This window comes from Oncorhynchus clarkii, chromosome 12 (genome assembly GCF_045791955.1).
Source record: "Oncorhynchus clarkii lewisi isolate Uvic-CL-2024 chromosome 12, UVic_Ocla_1.0, whole genome shotgun sequence".
In the NCBI taxonomy this organism is placed as follows: Eukaryota; Metazoa; Chordata; class Actinopteri; order Salmoniformes; family Salmonidae; genus Oncorhynchus; species Oncorhynchus clarkii.
In genome coordinates this window covers 71,392,651-71,411,730 of record NC_092158.1, presented here as the reverse complement: position 1 = coordinate 71,411,730, position 19,080 = coordinate 71,392,651, and the positions used below count along the sequence as shown (strand labels likewise).

The 19,080-nt window shown below is 44.1% G+C and overlaps 1 protein-coding gene across 1 annotated transcript; it reads left to right on the top strand.

Moving 5' to 3' along the window:
• Positions 1-2,766: 2,766 nt before the first annotated feature.
• Positions 2,767-18,488, top strand: LOC139421175 (serine/threonine-protein kinase 17A-like). The gene is made up of 7 exons (XM_071171795.1): positions 2,767-3,246; positions 8,347-8,559; positions 13,775-13,919; positions 15,177-15,303; positions 15,428-15,476; positions 15,652-15,831; positions 16,530-18,488. Exons 1-7 carry the CDS (start codon positions 3,149-3,151, stop codon positions 16,813-16,815), a joined length of 1,098 nt encoding a protein of 365 aa, XP_071027896.1. The 5' UTR covers positions 2,767-3,148; the 3' UTR covers positions 16,816-18,488.
• Positions 18,489-19,080: the final 592 nt, after the last annotated feature.

Here is a 19,080-nt window from a genome sequence, read left to right as displayed (position 1 = left end):
TTTCACGTGTGCTTACCGTATGGTCATGTAAGACTTGCACACAATTTTAAGCTATTATTTTTCTGAATGGAACCATTTAGCTTACGTACATAGCTAAGAGTTCAGATGTTCCCTGATATACAGAACCATTCAAATGCCAATTGAAGAACATCAGGCACATAACTTTGACACTTTATCTATCGGTACCGATCCAAAACTCACACACAAAGCTTTTTTTTTTTTAAACCGACAGCAGTCCACAACGATTGGTTCCAGTCCCTCTGAATGTGCTCACGGTCCCCAGCTCACGGCTGAACATCTCGTATGTATGTGAGTTGAACTGCAGGCTGGCAGGCTAATTCAATGGTATGTTTTCATTAGGTCTCAGGGGCCGAGTAGAGCCCCCTCCTTAGCGTGGCTTGTATGGACTCTGACCCCGGTTTAATGCAGGGTGATAGCGATGGGGGTCAAGGTTTTGGAACGCACCCAGCCCAGACTTAAGGTAACAATTTGAGGAGGCAGGCAGCAACATTACAGGGTTATGTAACCCATAGTCGCTGGTCCTTAATGACTTCACAGGCCCCCTGGAATGTCCAATTCTCAATAAGTCTACTTTTTCACCGCTCTGTTTGTGGCAACACAAATAAGGTTTGGTATGGTAACCTTAAACAAATCCCTTGTCTGTGCTGTCCTGTGCTGTCCTGTGCTGTGCTGTGCCGTGCCGTGCTGTGCTATGCAGTGGTGGGGAAAGTACTAAATTGTCATACTTGAGTAAAAGTAAAGATAAACTTAATAGAAAATTACTAAAGTAAAAGTGAAAGTCACCCAGTAAAATACTACTTGAGTAAAAGTCTAAAAGTATCTGGTTTAAAATGTACTGAAATACAGTGGTGGAAAAAGTACTGAATTGTCATAATTGAGTCAAAGTAAAAAGTAAAAGTACATTTCTACTTAAATACTGTGCACCAGACCGGTGGCGATTTTCTAAGACGCATTAGTAGTTTTCAATGGCCACCTGACAACCAGAAATAGCCGTCTGAATTTTAGATTGGGTTCTTTCCATTTTTCTTTTGTTCTGCATTATTTATGCATTCCTGTTCTTTCCCGCTTATCTGCTCACATATCTCTCCTTCAGTATAAACACAGGGAATGAAGATTGGGCTATCATGTACAAAAACAAAGACTCACCCAATTTCAAGATAATTATGTTTCCTACCATTATGACACCATTGATTGATATTCAACGTCAACAGCAGCAGTACATTTGCATTCTGCTACAGCAGGACGCGCTGTAAGCTGACTGGTCCTGTGAATGAATGGCTTGATAAAGATCAATATGGCACCTTGCCACATGTGGTCTTTCCGCTCTACACCATTTGTAAAGTGAGGTCATAACCTCAACCTCCCCCCCATCACTCCTTTATTGTCTGGGATGTGTCTCAGCTGTGTAGGAAAACTATCCCCCATACAGAATGACCAGCTCTGTTTGTCCAGGGGGCAATCCACCCCAACACAAGGGCCTTCAGCCCTATAACATTGAACATCCTCGGCCCAGGCCAGCCGTGACGTCAGCAAGCCTCTGGTGCTTAGGTGACACATTTCCCAGGGGACGGAGCCCAGCCCAAGCCTGGTGCTGCTGCATCATGGGCCAACTCACTCTGCTCTGCTCTACTGACAGTTGTAAACAGCAATTACTTAATGAGGATGCCTGAAGTCCTGCCATGCATGTTGCCCAATTTACTGGGACCCATTGTGGCTGCCCAATTTACTGGGTCTCTTCTGTAGCTGCCCAATTTTCTGGGTCTCTACTGTGGCTGCCCAATATACTGGGTCTCCACTGTGGCTGCCCAATTTACTGGGTCTCTTCTGTGGATGCCCAATTTTCTGGGTCTCCACTGTGGCTGCCCAATTTACTGGGTCTCCACTGTGGCTGCCCAATTTACTGGGTCTCCACTGTGGCTGCCCAATTTACTGGGTCTCTTCTGTGGATGCCCAATTTTCTGGGTCTCCGCTGTGGCTGCCCAATTTACTGGGTCTCCACTGTGGCTGCCCAATTTACTGGGTCTCCACTGTGGCTGCCCAGGGAGGGATGCTTTCTTATTATTTTGGGTCCTGATGAAATTATGTCATTGTAAAATAAAGGGAAAACTGCGATCCTTGACGACTGGCCTACTTTTCAAGTTATTTTGGACTTTAACATTGTTACGGGCCATGATATTTCAGGCCATGGTAGTTCTACTTTGTGTGTTCTTTGTCTGAATCTGTCTGCCAATGGATGGGGACATGTTGTACGTTCTTGCTCGATGACAGGCAGCAGGGCAGGGACACTGACATAAAATGTGCCACTCCCAGTGGTGGGGTGAAGGACACATGTTCAGGAGGAGAGCTTCCTAGCATCATGCCCCATGGGCAGTCTGACTGACTGCCATAATTGCAGTATATGTGGGAGAGATGCATGCCTCAATTGGTAAAATCTTGCCCAAAGTAATGATTGACACACTTGATTGCTCACTTGCCTACAGCATGTTTCTGTTACATCAAACCCTTATTGTTTTTAGGTGTGTGTGTGTGTGTGTGTGTTGCACAATCTAAGCAGTAGGCAGTAATGTTTGGTTACTTACTACCTGCATAAGAGCTGTAGTTGTGTCCAATTTTTTAAAGACATCTACTGAGGCAGTAGGAGTAGGCAACCTGTTGAATGCCACCCCAAGTAAGGCTAGTGCCTGTCTATCAGCGTGTCGTAGTATGCGCACTGACTTTAACCCTCCCCCTTAACAAAGTCAAATTACCATTGGCTTTCCTGTCACAGCGTCACTGAGAAAGCCTGGCCCTGAGATAGAGCTCAATTTTGTGACTGTCTATCCACACGCAAGCCAACGTACCGCGCTTGTCTTGATTACAGCTGCGGTGTATTACCAGTTCCTTCATATTTGAATGATTAATCTTTCTATTTCTTGTCAGTCAACGTCTATTTCTGAGGGTCACAGAATTCACCTGGGCATTTTTTTGTGCTGAGAAGTTTGCTGTTCTATTACAACATATTTTTCTCTTAATTTATCTTCCTCTGTATTTTTTTGTGATGAAATTAACTTGAACGTATAGAACAGCAAATATAACTTCTGTCAAGGAAATATATTTTATCACCTCTCTCCAAACGGACTGCGAAGCAATGATGAACAAGAACGGGATGGTGACAAAAATTCACACGAGAATTAGGACCGATCCTTTCACGAGCAATTATGAGTTGCTTGGCAGAGAATTGGGCAGGTAAGTCGCTTGAAATGCTTAATAGTGTACCCTGTCCAGATCATGAAATGTTTAATAGTGTACCCTGTCCAGATCATGAAATGATGCGCTACAATAGGTGTCAATGCGTGCTGCAGTGCGAAGTAAACACGGGGAGGCAGGGGTAAACACACTGTTCAGTCTTTAAAGTGAGAGATTACAAATTGGAAATGTTTGTATTTTCTCTCTGCACGTGCAAACGGGAATACGTAAACATTTCACGGTGTCGGCCCAATCCGGATGAGTGGCGCTGACACTGCCATGAAGACTCTCGATCTGCGCCCATGAAATTGTTTTGTGTAGTTGGCATTTTGTTTTTTGTAAGGGAAATCTGTGGGATTTATTCTTTGTGTGAGGCCTAATATTTCTGGAATTTTGATTTAAGTATAACCAGCCTTGTCTCATAGACTATACGTAATATAGTAAACGTACATCCGGAATACTTACATTTAGTGTATGTTACTTTTGGTATGGTTACTTATGGCAAAAAATGTGGTTTGTTGGCCAGGTGTATAACGCGTGTTGGATTCTCATCATGGACAATTTTAGCAACTTTGAAACGACTTACTACTTTTTTGCTACTTTGCAACTACTTAGCATGTTAAGTAGTGGCGTAAAGTACTGAAGTACTATATCTGTTTTTTGGTTGTATCTGTACTTTACTATTTATATTTTTCACTACTTTTACATTCTTATAGAAAATGATGTACTTTTTACTCCATACATTTTCCCTGACACACTCATTACATTTGAATGCTTAGCAGAACAGAAACATTGTAAAATTCACACTCTTATCATGAGGTCATGATTATTCTGATCTGGTGGACTCACTAAACACATGCTTCATTTGTAAATTATGTTGGAGTGTGCCCTGGCTATCCCCTAATAAAAAATGTCATTGTGCCACCTGGTTTGCTTAATATTAGGAATTTGAAATTATGTATACTTTTACCTTTTGATACTTAAGTATATTTGAAATGAAGACTTACTCAAGTAGTATTTTACTGCGTGACTTTTACTTGAGTCATTTTCTATTAAGGTATCTTTACTTTTACTCAAGTATGACAAGTGAGTACCTTTTCCACCATTGATGCTTAACCTTAACTCCTAGCCTAGCGAACGTTAGCAGCTAGCGAACGTTAGCAGCTAGCGAACGTTAGCAGCTAGCGAACGTTAGCAGCTAGCGAACGTTAGCAGCTAGCGAACGTTAGCAGCAGCAAATTGGAATTCGTAACATATCAAACTTTTTGCAAATTCGTAACATAAATAACATGAATGAATTGCAATTTGTAATATATCATACTAAATGAATAATGGACAGCCACAAATGAATACATACCATACTAAATGGAGTGTTCGGATGACACCAACGCAGGCGCATATTTTCAGTCGCAATAAAGAGCATCATAATTATGTCTCTTGTAGTCTGAGAGCTGGTTTTGTTTTGGTACGTAGGCTACATGTTTTTCATGGCTGATTTTCCATGAGTAAGGACTTGAGATGATAAATGTGATGCTAAATCAACCTTGTTTTTCTGTGCGCTGTTTTATTTTGGGGTGGATGGTATGTTGAATGTTACTTAATTCTACAACGGGACCATTTTTATGCTCATGATACACATACAGTATCAACACTAGCACAAAACATTTTCCTCCATTTGTAATTTATCCCTAGCCTCAATCAATGGCTTGTGAGACTTCTTTGATTCTCCTTCAATTGTGCCACATTCTGTCCCCTGTAAACTGAATTGAGATAATCATTTTACCCTATATCCCCATCTCTCCCCTCTTTAACTGTTACTGCTGTGGGGGCCCTCGGTAGAAAGGTGAATATGCAATGCATTTTACCAGCCCCAGTATTATTAGCATGAAATATGCTCTGACCTACATGTACCATCACTGGTCTCAGTAACTCCCTATCTCTATATCTCCACCATCCAAGGAATCTCTGGCACACACACAAGCTATTAACACAGGAAGAGATGTTTGCTATTATTCTGTCTGTTCCAGAATCCAGACCATGCCTACAGCCTCACCCATGGCTGTTTGTTTGGGATTGTTACAGTGGGCTAATTCCCTGCCAATCAGCCCTGTTTTGTCCTGGAGGTCAGGGTGGGGGATAACGTGCAATTAACATCAGTCCCCCTCCGCCCTGCTCCGGCCCCCTGTTGTTCTCCACAGATCAGCGAGTGTGACCTACAATGCATTTGAACCCAGGGGGGGCTGTTTGAGCTCCGAGCGAGCCCAGCGTCCTCTCAGCACTTCTTCCGCACCCATCTCTCTCTCCTCCTCATCCTCCTCTCATTACCTCCTCGCCCCCACAACATCCTGATCTGGCCTCATAAATCCCATTAAGTGCAGGAATGTGAGCTGTGTTGGATGCCAGGAGAGCAGCTTGTCAAGATTTAGATGGCCAGTAGAAGAGGAGGGATGGATCTTCCCCCCCCCCCCCCCCCTTCTCTCTCTTCTTCACTATGTTTGAGACATTGTGGCCCCTGGTAAACCTGCAGTAACACCTTTGAAGGCTTCTGAACTCTGCCCCTGATTGCTTCCCTTCAATGACCTGCCCCTCCCTCTCTGTAAATATTCTCACACAAAAATCAGGCATTTAGATAACGTAGAAGAGTTTTGACTTTGAGAACAAGTTACAAGAGTTGACATGAAAGATATTGACTTTGAATTAGTTGGAACCGATCCCTGTTTCTAGGTCAAATGGGTGTCCTCTGATATTTACTTAGCCTAGATTTTTATTATCTTCACTATGATTTAGAAGGACAGCAAAGGGGTTGTCAACAAACATGTGTAGGTTTTTGTGTCGTCTGAGAGGAGTTTATGAAGAGGAACCCAGCCTGTACTGTGTGAGGTAGCTGAAGGCGATCAGCCGTCTGTGTTTCTCAAAAGGGGAGTGACTCATGTCTGGGTCACTCCCCTTTCGAGAAACACAGACCCCACAGGAAAAACTGTTTCTCAGTTAAATTAGTGCCATCACTATGCATACTGAATGAAAACTTCCTTTTATGATCCCCTGTTGATTTGGGGAGTGACACACCACATACATGCAGACATGATGACGTGAAGCTGCATAATGATAGATCTGGAAATCAGGTGTTGGTGTGTCTGCATAATTGCCTTTTCTGTGGGATTTGGGATTTTCACAAAATGTTAAAGACAAACTTCAAGTGGCAGACGTGATTTCTATCTGAGTGTCTCTAAGGAGCAGCTTCCTGCTCAAGGAGAAGGCTGAAAGTCATGTATTCTCTCATGGGTCAGACATTTGAAGCATGTTGAATTTTATGTCTGTATCCACCTATAACCCCTGTGCTCTTGTCTCTGGTGTGTTACTACAGACACTGTGTGAAAACAGCAGGGTAATGATGGCCTAGTTTAGCAACCTTTGACCTGTTGTCACCATCTTAAAAGGCCTCCTGTTGCTCCTCAGCATTGCCTGTGGTTTCTTTTAATATCATCGGCAGTTCCCAGCACAGAGGTAGCTGCTCTGAACTTGGGGAATTGGCTAATTAAAGGAGAAAGGCTTTGACTTTGACTGGTTTGGGTCTTTTTTGATTTGGAACAATGTGCCCTAGCAATCCTCACTAGGGCTGGGAACCAGTGAGAGTGAAGAAAGGGGAAGGAGGAACAGCCCACAGGGAATGGGCTTGTGCCAGCTAACATATCCAGGAGGAATAGCAGGCTTAGGTTTACAGTACAGCCAGCCTGGAGGTAAGATGTGAGAAAATGACCAGCACCAAGTTTACACTCCCTCTCCATACAGACACTGCTTTTAATAGCAGAACTGTAGGGATGCCATTGTCTACCTGTGCAGTTTTTATGAATGGTTGCCTTTCACTGTCAGGCTCTGTCTGGCCAAAGACATTGACTCCAAAACAGTGTCTGTTGTAACATGGCATGGCAGAAACAGTTGTCAGTTGAACCAGGGAAGCAAGGGAAGGCCAAAATTCACTAACAGGGATGCCAAATGATTTGGTAAGTGAAGTTGCGGACTCAGTTTTTTTTTTCAGGGGTTAGGAGGACTCTGCTGTGGCCTCCTGGACCCACTTCTCCCTGAGTCCAGCCCCAGGGAAGTGGGTGGTCCTGGTCCTAGTGCAGAGGCTGCCATGTTTGCTGGGCTGCCATGTTTGCTGGTCAGCCTGCACAGGCCTTTGTGTGGCTGTCCGAGGAGATGTAGGGTCCTGCTTAAGGTCTGGGTGGAGGCGTTTGGGAATTCCATTGGTCCCCCGCTGCTGTCAGCTGTAAGAATGGGAAGTGTACAAGGCTCCGTTATCACCCTGGGATAGTGTTTATAGAAGGCTGGACACAGTGGGGTGATTCTACACATTGGATTTCCTGCCCACACCCGCAGCCTGACCCACAACACCTCTGCTGAATCCATCAATGTATGCAGCAGCAAATGGAATGCTCAGACGGTATTCTAGAATTGTGGTTGTACGTTCCTCTTTTCTTTTCTCTGGGGGTGGGGCTTGTGGACAGACAAGCTCAGCTGTTGCACTCCTCTCTTTATGTTGACTTTTAAAGAGTGCTATTAGTCTTATTCCCCCCGCCCTGCCTGTCCATACATCCACTCAGGAGTGACAGTTGGGGCCCACCTCCTGCCCTTCAGGCCCTCCACCGAGGAGGAAGAGGAGAGAAAGAAATCTTACTACACTGATGAGGGAGCCTATCACTTGGTGCTCATCATCAGTCCTATATTGCATAACAATGGTTGATAACTCCATGTGTATCCCTCTGTTTTGTAATACCACTCAGTCCACCTCTTCATTTTCCTTGGTGGTCTTTCAGTGGCCTGTGCATCCTACCTATTGTAATCTGTTTCACTGCACTGCATTTATTTTATTTTTTTGCTTCATTGGTTGTGTCATAATTGTTTGGAGCTCTCAGTGCTGTAATTGCTGTTTATCTCTCCCATGATTACTCCCTGCAGGTTCATGGCCAGAGTCAATCAGATTTACCGATAAAACATTGAAGACAACCAAATCAAACGTGTAAGCCTCCTGTAAATGAAACTGTTAATTGTGTTTGTGATTATTCAACATATCCCTTTCCCCCACTATTTTTCTTTTCCCAGGGGAAAGTTTGCTGTGGTGAAGAAGTGCATTGAAAAGGCGACAGGGAAGGAGCACGCTGCCAAGTTCTTGAGGAAGCGTCGGAAGGGCGAGGACTGCCGCATGGACATCCTCAACGAGATCGCTGTTCTGGAGTCAGCCAAGGCTAACCCTTATGTGGTGGCGCTGCATGAGGTCTACGAGACCAACTCTGAGATCATCCTCATCCTCGAGTGGTGAGTAAACTCGTATGCATCAAAACGCAAAGACCATGGGAAAACGTGGTGTGCACAGTATGTGAGTGTGTGTTTGGATCTCTGCACCACCCTTAGCTCATGTCGCCAGTGATGGGAGAAAATGCTGGTGATTGTAATCTAGAAGACCCTTTAAACTCTCAGTACATGTTGATGCTCCACCACAATGCAGCACTGGCAGGAAAAAAGGGATGAAATGATAAGGTTCCTAATGAGGAGGGAAATGAAAACCCATTATGCGCCATTTACCGAAAAAACTTTCTGTCTCTGCAGGTTCTTCTCTTTCTGTGTAGTTTCGAGAGGTTTTGATGCGGTCGCCTGAGTCAAAATGTATTCTGCTCACATAAAACATGGGATTTTTTTAATGTCCTCTTTGTTTCAAAACCGCATGAGATGTTGAGTGACGTGAATGTCAGAGCGTTGAATTTCTTGAAAAATGGTAGATTACATCTCTCCAGTCTAACCCTCACACGTCAACTTCCTGTGTTTGCACTCTTACTGCTGAGGATGCAGCTGTGTGTCACTCAAGAGTTTCTCACCTTTAAAAACAGCTGCATGAACACGCACGCCAAACACACGCAGGCCTGCTTGAACCTTGTAACCTTATAAGGAAATGATAACTCCCCTGTGGTTGGTCGCTGTGCTCATAGCCACATCTCCGATTCTTGTTACCTTGCCTGACTATGATTGTGTGAGTGCTTCTATAAACAGACGGACCAAGATGGACCAAATGACTCAATTTTGAAGATTCTTGAGAATAAGTATTTGTCACGTGATACATTTTAAGGAAAAACTAGCATCAGTCAAATTATTCCATCATGCTTCAAAGCATCCATTCCATCCAAACACAGGTGAACCAGTCAGCATCTGAGCTGCATCCATCTGATCAACAAAGCAATGAGGTCAGGGTGGAAGGAAAGGCTCTGTCTGGTCTGGTGTCATATCCTATGACTACTATCTAGCGTATGTGTCATGGGTGTCCTCCATGACCACTCTGGTCTCATTCTAATTAGGAGCCAGAGATGGTAACAAGCATTGTAATGATCCTCAAGCCCCATTACAAATAGACAACACCCCACCAACCAGTTCATCTAGAAGACCAAAAGACTGTGTCCCCTCCTGACCCTGGTGGGTGGTTTATGACCAGACATCTCCACCCATTCCCGTCCTAGACATAGAATGCTCCCGCAGAACAAAAGGTTCCCTATAGGGGGGGTCGTGGTATGTGCTTGGCCTTGGACCCCAGTTCGAAAGAGGAAGCAGAGCCACTATTTCCTGCCTGCAGGGGCAGGCACTGGTCCATAGCCCTGCACTAGCTGCCAGATAACTTTGCGCTTCCTTGTGCATTCGTGCAGTTGTCCTTTGTCTGTCTGAAAGTTTTGGAGATTCTTTGGAGATTCTTCTAGGCCTATGTTCATCCAGATCCCAGTATAGGTTATGGTTCCTAGTGAAATCCCCTACTAACCTGGTAATCTGCAGCCATTGAGATGCTGTTGCAGCCTGTATGACTGTGAACTCTTTGCCTGTGAAAGGGCTCTCTGACCTCAGCGTGGGCTAGCTTTGCTGCAAACCAGAGAATAATGTTCCATTTCCTGTGGGTTTACATAGAAGCAGTTAGTAATGCTCCCAAAAGTAGAAAACACACACACACACACACACACACACACACACAAAGTAGCATGCGCATACACTCACACTCATACTCACACATTGGTCTGCACATAGCCACAACCACATCCCCACGCAACGTATGAGAAATGGGAGCGAGAAACAAACTTTTCCTCATCAGTAAGTCTAAACCCAGTCTGTGCGAGCACCACACATAATGACTAGTCTAACTGAAAATGGCACTTTTTAATGAGAAATTAACTTGCATCTTCTCTGCTTAGAACGCATTCTGACGGTTTAATCATAATGGTTTTCTGTACTAGGGGCACAGTCCATGGCCTGCTTCTGATGGTGGTGAATAGTTGCACGAAATAAATGTCTTCAATGGTTCTCCAACAAACATTAGATTGTCATCTGTGTGTTCCCAACTCTCTACATGTCTTGTCAAGGAAACCCATGATGTTACCAGAGATCAAACAACCCTCTAGGATGAGACCAAACATCTTACGTTTTTGTCATATTGACAAATACAGTATTGTGCAGGTGTATTTCTAGAGGTCTACATTATATGTGGGAAAATGAGATGAACCAAGTCACTCGACGTTTGTTTTTCAAGGTCAGTGTACGCACGGCGAAGGTTTGGTCCAACCCTCAGTCACTACATATTTGTTTATCTGGCAAACAATATGAGTTACACGTTTTGTGAATACTGTACTTAGCCGTTTCACCTCAGAGTCTTTGAACTCATGACACTGCTGTAAACTCTGAGGTCACTTCAGATAAGAGGAACTCAAAATCTTAACCAATTACAGGCAATCGGATAGTCTTGGGAATGGCAGTCGGGTCCACAGATTGCCCGGCCAATCATAACCCGAGAGCAGCTTTAAAGCTTTACAGGGTATGTTGATGGAAATGTAGCACTTTGACTCACTCAAGCTTGATCTTTCAGCGCTGATGGAATCATTCCTGAGGTTATTTTTTCTAGAACAGTTTTTCAGCCCCTCTGTAATTGGGAATGAGGATGATGGTTTTTTTCTTCTTCTCCCCCTCTGTCCTCTTAATTCTGCTTTCATCCTCAAGTGTAACTGTATCTGATGTTTTTGCGTGGGTTTTGAAACATCTTACGTAATGCAAATTGAAACCCTCACCTCCAGTCCATGTCAGTCATTTATCTTTGTCACTTCAAAATGTATGCAGTCCTCGGTTAAGTAAATGGATTATATACAAGTCTTTGACACACATCTCCACTGTCTGACATGGACTGGCCTTCATTTAAAACTGCAATATATTCTTCAGGAAATCTTTTTAGGAACTAGTAAAAGTGTTTTTGAGGATGAGGGCTGTCTAATTAATTGTATTTCAATTTTCTAAATGGAAAAAGCTCCTTGAACAACTGTTTGTACTGAGTTCTCTTCGTTCTAGTAAAGGTTTGACACATCAAGTCTCCTGTAACAGAGGATGAGTGTTGTCACAGCATAGTCTCATCTAAATGATAACAACTCTGAAACCAGAGTCTATGTACTGTGCTGAGTACACAATGCAGTCAACACACAGGCCCTGTGAGAAGTGATCAGTAGTAGGCTTTGAGGTTTGGTAGCTGGCCAGCAAGAGTAAAATGCCTATTCCTGGAGATCTTAAGCCCAGACTAACCAAGTTGGCTTGTGAGAATGCAGCCAATATTGTGAAGCACATACGTAAATACACACTCTGTCCCACATCCTCTCATTGGGAAGTCATGGCTCGTCGGTCTTCAGCTCATTCTCAAGTAGCTCTTTGCCCGCCCTCCGCCCAACCCTAATGTTCTGCGGGTGACGGCTACTGTGAATCTCTTTTGATGGGACTCTGCGCCGTTATTCTGTCTTAAGTGGATGGGAAACCATTCCATGTCATCTGTCTGCTGACTGACAGTGGGGAGACTGATCCACTGAGGCATAGAGGGAGAAATGAGACCATACAAACATGATGGCAGGAGATGTATCAGATCTTTCCATAGTGCTTGGAGAGTATGTCCTCAGTCCATTTAATTTCTACAGGATGGCTCTTGTTAGTACTAAAAGCCTTGTCTCCTCCTCCTCCTAGATGAGAGTTTATTGAAGTATTTTGGAGGGTATTTTTGTTTTCGCCTTTTGGTAAATAGTTAAAACTGGGAAAGGAAGGGGTGGAATAATTAGACCTATTTGAGTCAATTGTATTAAATTGAGACCCAGTACATGGAACAGACGAATGATGAGTGGCACAATCTGTTTTTTTTTATGTATTTATTTTAAATCATGCAGTTGTCAGCAAGCATAAATCAAAGCCATGCTTCCAACGACACACTGATGTCTCTCATTTCCTCTATCCTAAAACTGGTCAACTAGGACTGCTATGCATATTTGGTATACATGTGTACTGTAGGGACTTTGGTCCCCTTTCTTCTTTTAGTAGTCTTCCACCAACACCTTTTTTTTTTGGGGGGGGGGGGGGGGGGGGGGGGTCAAAAGAGACGGCCAGCATTAAATGTGTGGAGCCCCGAGCGAAAGGGGATTTATATGGCGCAATGATGGATATCCAGAAAAACACAATCTCATATTTTCACAGCTGAGGACAGTAAAGGTAGGGATGCAACAGTGCGGGGCTACCCAGGGATTAGATGGTGTGGTTATGTAACAGTTATGCCAGGGCCATGGTCATAGATAAAAACCATGTGTGCTGACTAAATCCCCCACACATGGCTGTGCTATTTGGCAAGCGTCCTCTCTCCAGGCTTTTCATCTGCTTTGGAGAAACATCCAACATAAATCTGCCATGTCCCGGACGGCATTGCTTACCATTGTTACACAAGCATGACAAGAATTGACAAACCAGGCATTTGCCTTAACAAAAATGAGATGTCAGCATTTTAATTTGTTAATTGGCGTTTCTATTTTCTAAGTAGATCCAAAAAATAGGACCCCCCTCCCCACTAATCCTGAGCAGTTGGGGAGTGGGTGCCCAGATTGGATAAACTTCCAATTTTGGGGGAGCGACACAGCAGTGTGGTGGTAATCCACTACTGTAAACTATGGGATTGTTTCAGCGTGCTGTCACTGTCTCAAGTCTTAGGTAACTCTTTATTATATGACAGGGATCTCTAGTTCGATAGATTTGAAATTCTTTTCCCTTCGTTTTTTGTTTTTGACTTAGCTGATCTGGAATGTGTAACTCTGGAAAGCCTTATCTGGGGCTGGCACTGACTGATATGGGTCCTCGTATCTCGAGTCAAAGCTGAGGTCAGGGAGGCACCATTTTTCTGATTTCCGTGTGGGAACGTCGGAGTGCCACAGACAGGAGTCACATGCTTTGTGTGTGGATGTGGAGCACGGACCCTGTTCCCAAGCCCAAAGTACAATAACCACAGGGCCAGTTGCGTAACACTTCACTGTGTATGTGATAACGGGATAGGGGTGGGTTGTAGTTGTACAAATGCAGTGATTTACAGTGTAAGGGTGTAGACTTCATGGGTGTAAATGCTCAGTAAAAACTACAGATATGATAAACATGTACTGTTTGTTGTTCATCTCATCACTATGGGTCTATTTTGATCCTCCTTTGCCTCTGTGTTTTCCAGTGCTGCCGGTGGAGAGATCTTCAACCAGTGTGTTGCGGAGAACGACGAGGCCTTCACAGAGAAGGATGTGATCAGGTTGGCCAGACAGATCCTCACCGGCGTGGCCTGTCTGCACAGCAACAATGTGGTCCACTTGGACCTGAAGGTCAGTAGAAAGCTCTTCTTGGAACCCAAAACCAAATCCGCTACAAGTTACGGCTGTCAAAGTGAGACTAGTAAAAAAAAACAGGACACCCCTGGAATGGACGACTGTTTCTCAACTGCCATATTTCTCCCCTTAAGCAATGAGAACCCCTTAATGTGGCAGAGCAGTAACTCTTCCTGTATTGTAGCAAATAAAGACGCCCATCCAAGTTGCTCTGTTAGCTTTTAACGAGTGACAAATGTTTGTATGTGAATGCTGTGTAGTTTTTGTCCTGTAGTTCCTGCTCTTACATATGAACCCTGTCAGGGTCTGGTTTCTCTTTCGAACTTATTTTGTAAATACTGCAGGGTTGTGTAACAGAAGACACAGAACAAAAGCTGTAAGTCCTATAGGTCTGTTTTGTCTGCCCAGTGATGTCAAAAACATTTGTATTGTTGATAATGATGAATAAAAAAACTGTTTTGGAACATGTTAGAACTTGGCAGGCAGGTTAAATATGAAGATGGACTTTGGGTGAGGGGGACTGAACCGACTGTCCTCAGACTAGCTTTTATTGGCTCCCCATTTTCCGTTTCTACTCCCCCAGTGATAGACAGTGTTAAATCTATTCCTGGTGAAATGTCACAGGCTTGCTGTCTCTGCATCTGGTCTGTCTCCCATGGTCATTCATTTATCCTAGGTTTTTCTATTTTATTTGACCTTTTATTTAACTAGGCAAGTCAGTTAAAAACAAGTTCTTATTTACAATGATGGCCTACCCCACCAAACCCTCCCCTTACCCGGATGACGCTGGGCCAATTGTGCAGCCCGGGATCGAACCTGGGTGTGTAATGACAGCTCTAGCGATGCAGTGCCTTAGACCGCTGTGCCACTTGGTCCCCCAAGATGTCCTGGCCAAAGGCCCCAGGCCAGGAATCTAGCCAGTATGACCCAGAGGTTAAGCATCGTATATGATATAGGAGCCATCTAATGTGATAGGCCCTCCAAGACATCCCACCTTTCCTAGGAATCCTCTAATAGGCTAAGGGGATGAACCTGGTTTAGTGATATTGAATCTCTCTGAGGCTGTACACTCTGTGGGTTTGGCTTATTCATGTAGAGGTAGATTAGACTCTTTAGTGGAAGGCCTTGAGGCTCAATGACTACTCAACTGATTAACTATCTATCAAGCATGGTATGTGACCTCTGACTGTAAATTCACTTACCACGCACTCTTTGGATTTGGTCTAATCTGTCTACCTCGGTCTCGCCCCTCAGCCCCAGAACATCCTGCTGACCAGTGCCATCCCACTGGGTGATATCCGCATCGTGGACTTTGGCCTGTCCAGAAGCATGGACAGTGTGACAGAAGTCCGAGAGATCCTGGGCACCCCGGAGTATGTGGGTGAGTCCTGCCTCCTGGCTTCTGCAGTCAGATTATATCAATAAGGAAGATAGATAAGCAATTCTAAACTTCAGTACTGTAAAATGTTTATTAGGACTAATTGGCGTTGTCTATGCTATTCCAGCTCCAGAGATCCTGAACTATGAACCCATCAGCATAGCGACAGACATGTGGTGAGTATGAGCTAAAGAGACAGTGTCAAGCAGATGTCAGCTGGTGTTCTCAACACATCTAGGTTTTTCCAGAAGCCATAAAATATTGATCACCAGCCAGCTCCACAGTGGAAATCTGAGAAAAAATACTTCCCCATGTCTTGTAGTCTGACACCGTTCCCTCCTCATCTCTCAGGTCCATAGGGGTCCTGACCTACGTCATGCTGACGGGCGAGTCTCCGTTCCTGGGGGACAACAAGCAGGAGACCTTCCTGAACATCTCCCAGGTCAACGTGGACTACTCCCAGGATGCCTTCGAGGGCGTCTCCTCCCTCGCCATTGACTTCATCAAGACCCTGCTGCTCAAAAACCCCAGGTGAGGAACAGGATAGGGTCAAGAATCAACACTCAATCAGTTCAGTGCCACAGCCCGACAGATGTTCTACCACATGTCCCATAGTGAGTTCAACACTGATTAACAGGTGAATGATGTCATTCATACTGCTGTTTGCAGCACATCCTCGTTAAGTCTCCAGATGCGTGGTAACGTAATATAGGACACTGGTCCTTGTTACGTTTCGATTATTAACACATTCTGTGTCACCACTGTCACTATTTGATCAAGTGTTCCAGCACAGAAGGGCTAGATACTGTATGTCTCAATGACAAACAGCAGTAGTCTATCGCTGTGATCCAGGGCCATAATCTTCACTCAATATAATTTAATTGCTGCAGATTATCGGCAGTATAATTTATATATTTTTTTAAGTGGAAAAATTCCTGTGTGTCTGAGTAATCCCAAAAAGGGGAAAAGACTGGGATGAAACAGTGGGCTTTGGTGGTTTTCAAAAAGACTGTCAGGGAAAGAAGAGTGTCTGAGGGAATGGGAGGGACAGGAAGTTATATAACTGCATATTTGTCACCTTTTTACCATTGGCTTTCCTTTACATATATTCACATTAGCTATTTCAGTTTCTTTCAAAACTGATGAACAGAAGCTTTAAAGTCCTTGCTGCCTAGACATTGATGATTGATTTGAGATCTGACACGCATCCTCTGTCTGTGTGTCCACAGGAAGAGAGCCACTGCAGCGGAGTGCCTTAACCACCCCTGGCTGACTGGACCAGCTTCCCTCTACACCCAGCTCCACGCCAGCTCTCTACCCTCATTGGACGAGCCTGAGACCAGCCAATCAGAGTCTGAGCCTGAGAGCCCGGCACCCTCCCCAGAGCTGGAGAGCATGGGTTCGTACCTGATATGCCCCGGTCAGGTAGACCTGAAGACGGGCCGCAATGCCTTTTCCTTCACTTCTGAGCCCTTCCCCGCACTGCCAGAGATCCAACAGGAGCTCATCTGCTGAGGAAGGGCTCCACTAGACACTGTGTGTAGTGACTGACTGGACTGCTGTCACAGAATGGACACTGTCTGGAAGCCAGTGAGACCTGGTCTGGTCCGATGCAGGGCCTCCAGCTCTGTTTGACTCTGTATGTGTGCTGCTGCTACTGCTGCGATGGATGTGATATCTGTCTGAGCTCAGCTGACCGTGTGCAGTAAATCCATGCGTGTTTGATGCATGTTACCCTGTGCTGATAGTGTGCTGATGCGTGGCGTCTGGTAATGAGCCTCACTGACACACTTTAATGCATGTGTAGCGAGGGTACTGTAACTGTATGAGTGCTGTGAATGGAAGGAGTGGGCCAGTTCTTTGTGCTCGGCTATGAAGACTAGAACAGTGGGACTGACTTCATCCATCACTTGGTCTGGTCTGCACTCTCAGTGAAGGAAGTCCTGCTTTGTCCCAGGCTGGGTTGATCCCTTGTTGGCTCTCACCTTGGCTGCCCTTCATGTTCCACTCCCTCACCGACCTTTGAACCAGGACTTCGCCTCTCCTTTGTGAGGATGTAACTGCTGAGAGGAAATGACGTTGGCCAACAGGAAGTTGGAACCACTTTGCTTTTTGTTGAGGTCTGAACCTTATATGCCTTTCATGATGTTGATTATGAAGGATGCGAATGTGGTTAGACAGATGTCCCTAGATGAGATGCTGCCTAGGCATCAAAGGAAAACTGACTGACTGTGTTAGGGGAGTGCCCTCACAGAAACCAGTCAGAAGGGTTAAATCGTCTTCTCTGATTTTGTTTGTGTTCATATGACCACTTCAGGCCTCCAAACATAGAAAGCCATCTCAATCACCACATCTAATTAAATCACATCCTTTGTTTAGTGTAAGGACAATCTTGATGTCAATTTAAAGCACTTTTTATTTTAAAAATGAACTACACAAATGATCAAAGTATTAACCAAAGTCTTGATGAAATGGCTCAAAAAGCACAGTTTAGTTGAATGATTAATTAAGACACAAATGTACATGGCCACTTTCCACCATCTGTTAATATATTTGCATCACCCGTTTCCACCAAGTGCCATATAGTTCACCTGCTGTGTTGATGTTTCTGTTTATTCTTGTAAGATTTTTGTTGTTGTTGCTATTGTTGCACAATTTCCATGTACTCATGTTTGAAATATCAGTTTGCCATATTGGATATGTCACAATATATTTCCCTTCAGGCTTTGTGAACAGATGTCTTTTTGAAAGGAAGTGACTAGGATTCAAGATGTCATAATTTTGAATTGTGGCATTTAATGACAGTTCAATGAATTGCAACCAATTGAAAGGCTTTGAAGAAAGCTCCTTTTGGATATGTGGTGTTTGAGAGTGAAGAGAAATTACTCTTGAGGACTTCTCAAAAATTACTGAAGTGTGTATTGTTTGATTAGTGTAAGAATAATCTGTCAAATATTTTAAGATCCATAATGTATGAACATTTTAATAATTATTGTATGCCTTTTTTTTCCTTTTTCTTTTTATCGACTCTGTACTTGTGACTTTCATTCCTGGTTACTGCTCATGAATTTCAGGCAGGTTTGCACTTGTGTCCAGGTGGACGTTACATTGAAATTAATAAATGTTGATGGCATGCCTTGCAAAAATGTATCGAAGAACAATAAATGTACATTTTGTATTAAACTGTTCATCTTGATGAATTGACTTCATTGTGTGCTCTGTTTAGGCATGGAACAACCAACACTGTCTTGTTCCCTCAACCACAAAGCTTAAGTCTGGTCAGAATGCATTTCCTTGTACAAAGGACCGGAGAACCATTGAGACCCATTTTAACCTTATTCTCCTCTAGTGTGCTGAATATCAAGTCTCTCCACTTGAAAAACATTCCTCAAACTACAGTATCTTTAGTTTATACTGAAGACCATTTCCCAAGTGTCTGTCTTTCCTGTTTTTGGTCTTTTTGGGAAAACAAGTTAAATGTAGCAAGACGAACTGATGGGTTTCCAGAAATATCTAGCTACTCTTCACAGGAAATACCAGTGTCACTTAAAGGGACATGCTGCAACGCTTTCTTCACGTGTGTGTGTGTGTACACACACACACACACACTGTTTAACCTGCTGCAAGTAAACAAGGGAGACAATGTCCCTGCATGCCAACATTCTGGATTCTTGCTTTAATGTGCTCTTCCGCTGAGGGTCGTCACTAAGTCCAGCTAGCTCCACGCAGGCCGTGTTGAGCTCTGGACAGACGGAGAGACGGGCCCTGCCTGGAGTGACC

Bases quoted from the DNA above. Each gene is read 5' to 3' on its own strand.
- LOC139421175 (XM_071171795.1), top strand. From the start codon at position 3,149: ATGATGAACAAGAACGGGATGGTGACAAAAATTCACACGAGAATTAGG. The intron at 13,920-15,176 runs GTCAGTAGAAAG...CTCGCCCCTCAG, and splicing joins TGGTCCACTTGGACCTGAAG to CCCCAGAACATCCTGCTGAC. The intron at 15,304-15,427 runs GTGAGTCCTGCC...ATGCTATTCCAG, and splicing joins GGGCACCCCGGAGTATGTGG to CTCCAGAGATCCTGAACTAT.